At 54.8% G+C, this 8,321-nt stretch overlaps 1 protein-coding gene across 1 annotated transcript in view; it reads left to right on the top strand.

Moving 5' to 3' along the window:
* ZNF775 (zinc finger protein 775) overlaps positions 1 to 8,321 on the top strand; it is a 20,683-nt gene that overhangs the window by 10,931 nt on the left and 1,431 nt on the right. Inside the window, exon 3 of the mRNA XM_007469874.1 lies at positions 5,973 to 6,207. Coding sequence (XP_007469936.1) covers positions 5,973 to 6,207 — 235 coding nt within the window. The remainder of the gene's footprint in view (positions 1 to 5,972; positions 6,208 to 8,321) is intronic.

Raw genomic sequence — 8,321 nt, 5'->3', positions numbered from 1 at the left:
GCCCCGGTACCGAAAAAAAAAAAAAAAAGACATGGAGGTGATCCAGCTTACCTGGGTAACACAATTCTGGTGATGGTTAATGTTCAGCCAGGGCGGCTGACTCATGGTCCAGGCCTTTGACCACAAACCATGCTGTGTGAAACCTCACGAATAGGTGAGGTGTGCCCATCTGGGAGTTCAGGTCTGAGGACCAGCCGGGGGCCAAATCAGAAGGGTTTTCCTAAGCGCGCTCTGACCCAGCCCCAGGTGCTGCCCTGTCTGCCGGCAAAGCCCTGCCCCTCTCCTGCAGCTCCTCCCCCAGCCGGCCCTGCTCAGGGAAGCAAAACGCTTGGGATCTCATCAGAACCCACTTTAATGATGGGGTATTTGCTTCCTGAAATTCTGAGGCCAACTCAAGTAAGCCCTGCTCCTCCAGGAAGCGTCGCAGAGGTACGATGTCTGCATTAGAGGCCTGTTGAACCACGTTCCTGAGCGGCAGGGCAGGCGGATACTGAAGAGATCAGTTGAACAGGAGTTTCCATACAATAGGATGTGTTATCGTTCACAAATGGCCTGTGTTTAGTGATCCGATCAATCAAACAGCTGCACTGGCAAGACTTGGGGTCAATGAGGTCTAATTGCAGCTCCCCTCTCCCACCAAAGTCATGAGAATGAATGCCTGTTCACTGACCCCAGGGGAACTACCTCTTCAAAAATGGGTGCTTTGGGTCACAATGGGGACAAGGCCAAGTCCATCAGGGTGAAGAATTACTGAGGTGCACGTCCCATTGACCAGGTTGGGATGGCATGGTGGCACAGCAATGATTTACTAAACAAGCCTCCAGTGTGCCAGGCACTGTGTCAGACCTCAGAGATGCTGTGATGAATAAGCCATTGTCTTAGTCGGCTCAGGCCAGCATAACACCACCACAGGCTGGGAGCTTTAATGACAGACATGCATTTCTCACAGTCCGGGAGGCTGGCAGTCCAAGATCAGGGTGCTGGCAGATTCTTTTCTTGGTGAGGGCATGGTTCCTGGCTTGCAGATGACCACCTTTTCTCGGTGTTTTCACATGGTGGGAGGGCGGGAAGGAGTGGGGGAGAAGTAAGAGAGAGAGAGAGAGAAAGGACCTGGTCTCTCTCTTCCTCTTCTTAGACACTAATCTCACCAGGCGAACCTCACTCTCACGACTTCATTTAAACCTAATTCTTAATTGCCTCCCAAAGGCTCCATCTCCAGATGGCACCACATTGAGGGTAGGGCGTCAACATATGAATTTGCAGGGACACAATGCAGTCCATAGCAGTCACAGACTCCGCCCTTGAGGAGCTCCTGGGCCTTCGTGGAAACTCATTTTGATACACAGCTTGGAACAATCTCTACGGTCAACTCTTCAACAAATCGTTCCCAGCCCCAGCTCTGTCAGCAAGGCGTTCTTATTCACCATCTCACGGCGAGTTATGACCTGGGCAGGGCAGTGATACAGGGGAGGGGGAGGGGGACGGTGGGACTAGTCCAGTGGGTCACGTTGCAAGTGGATGGCAGGTCCCAGGTCTCCTGTTAGCCTAAACCTCTTCTGCTGTCACGATGGCAGTCTTCTCCAAGGGAGGCCTGGCATTGTCAGCTTCAATTTTAATTCCATTTCATTTAAAAATAAACGAGGTCAGAGAAAATTTAGGAAAAGACACGCCATAAAAATCAAACACAAGAAGGTCAGACCTACCCTCGTGGTTTACAGTTCAAAATGTTCCGGAGCATACGCTGAGATTAAAGGCTTGCATGGGGGAACAGAAAACAACCATGAGTAAACAAACCAAGATCATAAAAGACTTATTTATAGCCTGTCCACAGCCAGGTAAGTGCCTGCCTGCGATGGGGACCCAGGGCCAAGCTTGCAACACACCAGATGAGCTTGGTGGGGCTGGAGTTCCAGGAGCTGCCCTCGTCACCCTTGTGTCCTTTGTTAGGAGCAGCCTGGCAGCTAAGACAAATGACTTAGGTACGGGGAAAATGCTCCTCCTTGGCAAGGAACGTGAGCTTCGAGTCAGCTGGCCAGGCGGCAGCCTGCTTGGGAGTGTGTGGTTCCCGGCTGCCCAGCCCCAGGGAGCTTCAGGGAGAGGTGCCCTGACCAGGGGAGAGAGCGGGACTGGCAGGGGCTTCGTAGAGAGCGCCTGGCAGGAGTAGGGGCTGCTGCTGAGGCCTTTGGTTTTTCTTTTTAAAGTAATTTGGGTTTGGTAAAGAACTATCCTTGACCTTTGGCAAGAGGAGGAGTGTTGTGGCTGAAGATAGTATGTTTTCACATATACATAGGCTCTTACTAGGTCCTAGCGGAGGGAGGGAAACGAATGGGTCCCCATGGGCTGACCTCTGGATTAAAAAGAGAATGGTGGGCTTCCCTGGTGGCGCAGTGGTTGAGAGTCCGCCTGCAGATGCAGGGGACGCGGGTTCGTGCCCCGGTCCGGGAGGATCCCACGTGCCGTGGAGCGGCTGGGCCCGTGAGCCATGGCCGCTGGGCCTGCGCGTCCGGAGCCTGTGCTCCGCAACGGGAGAGGCCACAGCAGTGAGAGGCCCGCGTACCGCAAAAAAAAACAAAAAGAGAGAATGGTGCCTCCCGGGTCACTCAGATCTGGAGGGGGCGGTACCCTAGAGCAGCACCGTCCAGGAGAACTTTCTGTGATGGTGAAATGTTCTGTATCTGTGCTACCCAAAACCATGGCCACCAGCCACGTGTGGCTGTCGAGCCCTTAACTGTGGTGGGTGAGGCGGAGGACCTGAAATTTCAATTTTATTTGATTTTAATTGATTTAAATTTAAAAGGCCACACGTGGCTATTGGCCAGTACAGCCCTGGGAATAATGCTCCTATTGAGAAGAAGTAGAAATGATTTCTCTCACCCCTGCCCCTCACCCCAATCTAGAAAGAGCTTTCTTTCGACGTTGGGAATAGTGGGTAGCGTCAGTTCTGGGGCTAAATTCTGGCTTTCCCATGTAAGCTGCGGGACCTTGGGCAAGGGGCCTATGTAAGGCATGTAGTGTAGTACCTGGCACACAGCAGGCAATAAATGATAGCTCTGGTCATTTTAAAAATAACCCCCCGTGTGGCTACTTGCACAGCATTTGTGGCAACGGAAGTTGTACCATGGAAGACGGAGGAAAGGATTTTCCCCAAACAGAACTCAGTCGCCATAGAAATTAACTGGTATCAAGCACACTTGCAAGCTTAGAGGTTGAACTGATGTCCTAGGTCACATCTTGGGTTTTAACTTCAAGGAAAAAGAACTTTGAAGCAGATGTGAACTTGTGCCCAGAGCCCCACATCACCATTCAGGTCTCGCAGTGCCTCCCAGCCCTCAGAGCCATGTCTGGGGCCCCTCATCCCTTACATTACATCCGCACACCTGCTGGCCGAGGGACCACCTTTTCCCTCCACCACACCACTCTTAGGTGGAATCTGCAGACGTGCATTCATTCATTCAGCAGACATTGACCAAGGGCCTATGATATGCTGGGCACTTGGGATACCGAGATGCTGAAAACACAGTCCCTGCCCTTTGGAGCTCAGGACCTGGTGGGAAAACAAAAGTGAGCTAAATCCCTATTTGAAGTCAGAACAGGTACCTTAGGGAGGGATGTTAGGGATCACTGTCCAATCTGGGGAGACGGGAAGAGTTGGTGGGGGGCAGCATGATCACCTAGCTGAGTGCAGAAGCCCTGGGGATGCAGCCCAGAGCCGGGGGAGCCAGAGGATGACCAGGCTGATCTCTGCGAGGGACCACGCGGCTCCAGAGGAGTACCTGGGGATCGCTTGTCCAGCCGGTGTACCCTGGAGGTGGGGGAGGGAATACAGTGCCCTGGGCAGGACTCGGTGAGCTGCACATGCCTCTTCCTAGAATGAGGTCACGGGCCAGCTGTTCTCGGCTGTGAGAAGCCCAGGCCTCTGTTAGGGGCCAGAGTGCAGCTGTCACATGAGCCTTGTGGAGTGGTGGGGCTCGCCATGCCAGCCTCTGGCCCTGCCTGTGCGAAGCAGCATGGCTGCATTTGCAGAATGTCTCTGAGCTTCCATCCTGTTGTGTTCACCACAGCACGTGACCACGGGAGGGGAGATGCGTGTGGGAGTGTATGTGTGTGAAAGCAGAGAAACGAGGTGACTTAGCAGAAGTCACACACGCAGAGGCAGGGCAGGGGGTGCAGGCCTCCCAGAGCCCTCGGCGTCCCCGCTGAGAGATGAGTTAAAGGTGGTGCTGTCGGCTTCCCCCTCCCCCGTCCCCAGCTGTGTTCCTTTCCATGTCGGCACAGGTTACCTAGAAAATGCTGCTAAAAATATAGGTGACATCCTCAGGTATATCATTGATTTTGCCTTTGAAAAATTCTGGTCATTTACTAAGTGTCCCCATTTCTCCTGCAGCCTGCGGGAGGGATGAAAGCTGGTCCCTCTGGCAGGTGACAACTTTTGCAACAAGAGCTGGAGAGCTGGGAGGCATGGCAGTTCCATGGACCAAGCTCCACAGGCCCTGGGGCAGAGTGTGGGTATGGGTCAGTGGTTAGGGGGTCCTTTTGTCAATGCCAGGGGAGCGCCCTGGCATAAACATCTATCCTGGTGGATTCATTTCTTTGGGCTTCCCAGAATTCCCTCCCTGTTGCCTCTATTTGAAATACCAATCTCCTTGGGATGTCTCACTCATGAAGCTCCACATATCTCGGTGAGGGGCTACAGGAGCAGCATGGATGGGGGTAGGGGTGAGGGTGGGTCCTTGAGAGGCTGAGAGTGACCCAGGGTGGACCTGCTGGGATGGACTGGTCCACGGGGCGAGCTGTGAAAGCTGGCAGGCCTGACCTTCAGGTCTGGTGTCGGGAGAAAGGGATTGGTTTTACTCCGAGGGTTGGACCCCACCTGGAATTCATTTCCCAGGCTCTGAAAGGCACACTGGGTGCCTGCAGAGTTGCAGGAGGGACCTCCTGAGGCTGGGAGCCCTGTGTCTTCTAGAGCCCTTAATCAGGGATAATGCCACCCTAACAGCCATATCCACCTGCCTGGACCTTCCGGAATCCCAGCTGCTTCATCCACCTGGCAGCTACAGAGGGCCGGGAAAGAAAAGGCTAGCTGATGTTCCTCTAGCACTTTTAATTTAAAAAATCATTTTCCTTCTCCAGCTTCACTTTCTTTGTCTATAAAATGTAAATTTGGAGGCATTTTCTCACTCTGGATGAGATGATTACTTCTCATCCTGGTCGGCACACTGTTTCTGTTTGCAGGTCGAGATACCAGAGTGATGCCAGGGAGAGTGAACTGGGCCTACTTTTCTACTGAGCTCTGCCACTTAGAGCTGTGGGTCGCAGGGGAGTAGGGAGGGTGGGGGAGCCTCTCTGTGTTTCAATTTTATTTTACTTTCCCATCTATGAAATGGGATAATAATACCTGTATAACTTAGACGGCACATGATTATTGGAAGGCTCCCGCGAGATAATATGTGACAAAGGACATTGTAATAAGAGAAGTAAGCGATATTATTAAATGACATTTGGAAACGAATTCAGCCCCGCCCTGTCCACGCCAGCTGGTTCCCCTGGGTGTTATAAATGGCTCTTTCACAGGATATCTTTGTCTTGACTATAATGGGCTCAGTTCTGAAGAGGACTGGACCGTAGGGGTGTAAGTGTCTCCTCTATTCCCCCATTCTTCCTAATAGCATAACCCGAGCCATATGGTAGGGTGGGCTCTGTCTCCCACCCATGAAACCCCTGCTCAGAAAGGCTCTGCAGGGGGCGTTCCTGCGTTCACTCCCTTCTCTCTCTTGCAAGGAAAGGCTCTGTCCCTCCAGCGCCCCCAGACCCAGTTTCCTAGGCGCTGGGGTCAGTTTGCGGGCCTTACCAGGCTATTAGCCCTGCCGTAGGATGAGGGAGGTGAGGATGAGGCTCTAACTGCTGAACTGGGGCCTCGGGTAATCCTGAACCTCGGGTAATCCTGAATCCTGAATCCTGAATGGCTGGGACAGGGGGCCCGGAGGGAGTTGGGGCGACCCGGCCCTTGGGGCGTTCTGCCCCCGGACCGGCCCCCGCCTGGTTCCCTCTCCTGTCCCGGCGGGCGCTGGGCTCGCAGCCCTCCTTGTTCCGCCAGCCAGGTTGTTGGCGAGTTAGACCTCCCAGCCTCACGGGGATGCTGTGCGGCTGCGGCGACGTCGGCGACTGCGGCGTTGCGGAGGAGACGGAGGGCTGGGGAGGCGGCGCCACGTGAGTCCCGGGCCAGGCCAGGGCTGGGGCCTCGGCGGGAGATTACCGTATTTACCGAGGCCAGTGCCGGCCCCTGGGGGCGGGTCACGGCAGGCGCGCTACCGTATTTGCCGGGAGCCGCGCAGACCCTTTCCGGGAGTGGCGAGCGCAGCGACTTAATTATGTATTTATCCATGGTTGCGCGGTTCCCCCCGGGCGCTGCGGGAGCGGGAGGGCGTGGGTTGCATGAATTCCCTAAGGGAGCCGGGGCTTGTAGCGGAATGGGGTGGGTTGCTGCAGCAGAGTGGGAGGCCTACATATTTTAGTGGGGGTGGGGCTGCGACGCAGAGTTTACCATATTTCTCCAGGATCGCTCCGGCCTCAGAAATTGGCAAGGCTGTGCGCGGGGGGGTCGGGTGGGTGGGGTCAGCTCTTTTGATTAATGCCGCTATTTGAAACGGACAGCGGTCCGGGAGGCTGGCCGTCTTTATGAGGGTGAGGGAGAAGGGGCGCGGGAGGCGCTGCGGGGAGTTACCGTATTTGCCTCGGGCAGCGCAGACTCGAGGAAAGAGCCACTGTTGGAGGCCGGAGGAACTGGGGCGCAGCCTGGTCTGTGAGTGTGGGATGGGATGGAGGAACCTTGGGGAGACAGGGGGGCCAAGGCCTTGGACCCTCTCGGCGGGCGGGGCCCTTGGTCAGGGGTATAGCTGGGGAGTGGGGAGGCTGCCCAGAGACAAGGCCGGGCTGAGATTGGCCAAGGGGACGGTGATGATCTGTCTTTGCAAACGTCCATGCAGCTGCCTGGGGAAAGACTTGTGGGTGGGGTCTATTGCAAGTAGTACTTGTCCCCTTCTCCTGGGTGAGTGGCGTTCCACCCCAGCCTGAGGGTAGGGGGAGACAGAGGGGGTGCCTCTGGGACCCCACTCTGCCGATAGGTCCACTGAGGTTGTGGTTAGCAGAGAGATCTGGAAGTGTGGAGAAGAGGACCAGGGGAAGGGCCAGCAAGCTTCCCAGTTGGGGGTGGGGGAATGCAGGGGAGTGGCCAGCTCCTTCCCTCCCAGTAGGCCCCAGCGCTCTACAGAGCAGGAGCCTAGGGTTTTGGGGAGGCATGAGGGTGGTGGCCGCAGACAGTGCCCCGGAAACAGTGGTCCTTTGGGTATTGATGGCTCTGTGATGGTGGCCAGGAGGGTGGTGGTCTTGTGTGTGTGTGTGTGTGTGTGTGTGTGTGTGTGTGTGTGTGTTTTGAAGGGAACTTAGCTGGTGAGCAGCTACTATGTTGAAAAGAGCTTTTGACAGTGAGGAAACTTAAGGCCTAAGTCTTGGTTCACCTTGCTGTGTGACCCTGGGCAAGTAAGTGGGCCTCACTGAGCCTCAGTTTCCCCATCTATAAAATGGGGTTCAATAAGCCAGCCCCTTACTCAGGGCTGTTGTGAGGACAGTGGGAAACAATTTAAGAGGAACACAGTGCCCTGGGAAAGAGGATCCTTAGGAGAACCAGTGTGAACGGGATGGAACGGAACTTGGGGGTGTTTGTTGAGCTTTGAGTGTTCCTCAGCCTTGGGCCAGGCTTTGCTGGGATGATGCCAGATGCCAAGAGGAATCAAGCTGAGACCCGCCCTTTGGGAGCTCACAGTGTGGTTCAGTGACTTGCAAACCTTTTACAGGCATGCCTCATTTTGATAAACAAAGAGCTGCTGCCTTTATGTTTAACTGAGGTTACTTTCGAGTTTACAGGGCTTTTGTTTCTTTTTTGAAGCTTTGCAAAAGTATCTTTAAACCACTGTTGACGCACCCTTCCCTCCAGATTGGGGATGCACCTCCCTACCCCTCTTCTTGAGAATCTGGTTGGAGAGATAAGACGCATCCAGGTTCAGTATAACTTACAATACTAGGAGTCCCTGAATATTATTCATCAGCATTTATTCAATGCCTTGTGTGGCAGGCACAGTGTTTGATGCGGGGCATAAAAGGAAGCAGCTCTTGGGCTTCCCTGGTGGCGCAGTGGTTGAGAGTCTGCCTGCCGATGCAGGGGACACAGGTTCGTGCCCTGGTCCGGGAAGATCCCACATGCCGCGGAGCGGCTGGGCCCGTGAGCCATGGCCGCTGAGCCTGCGCGTCCGGAGCCTGAGCTCCGC

Source organism: Lipotes vexillifer, unplaced genomic scaffold (assembly GCF_000442215.2).
Source record: "Lipotes vexillifer unplaced genomic scaffold, Lipotes_vexillifer_v1.1 scaffold472, whole genome shotgun sequence".
Classification (NCBI taxonomy): domain Eukaryota; kingdom Metazoa; phylum Chordata; class Mammalia; order Artiodactyla; family Lipotidae; genus Lipotes; species Lipotes vexillifer.
The sequence above is the reverse complement of the archived record's forward strand: the minus strand, read 5'-3'. Positions and strand labels throughout refer to the sequence as shown.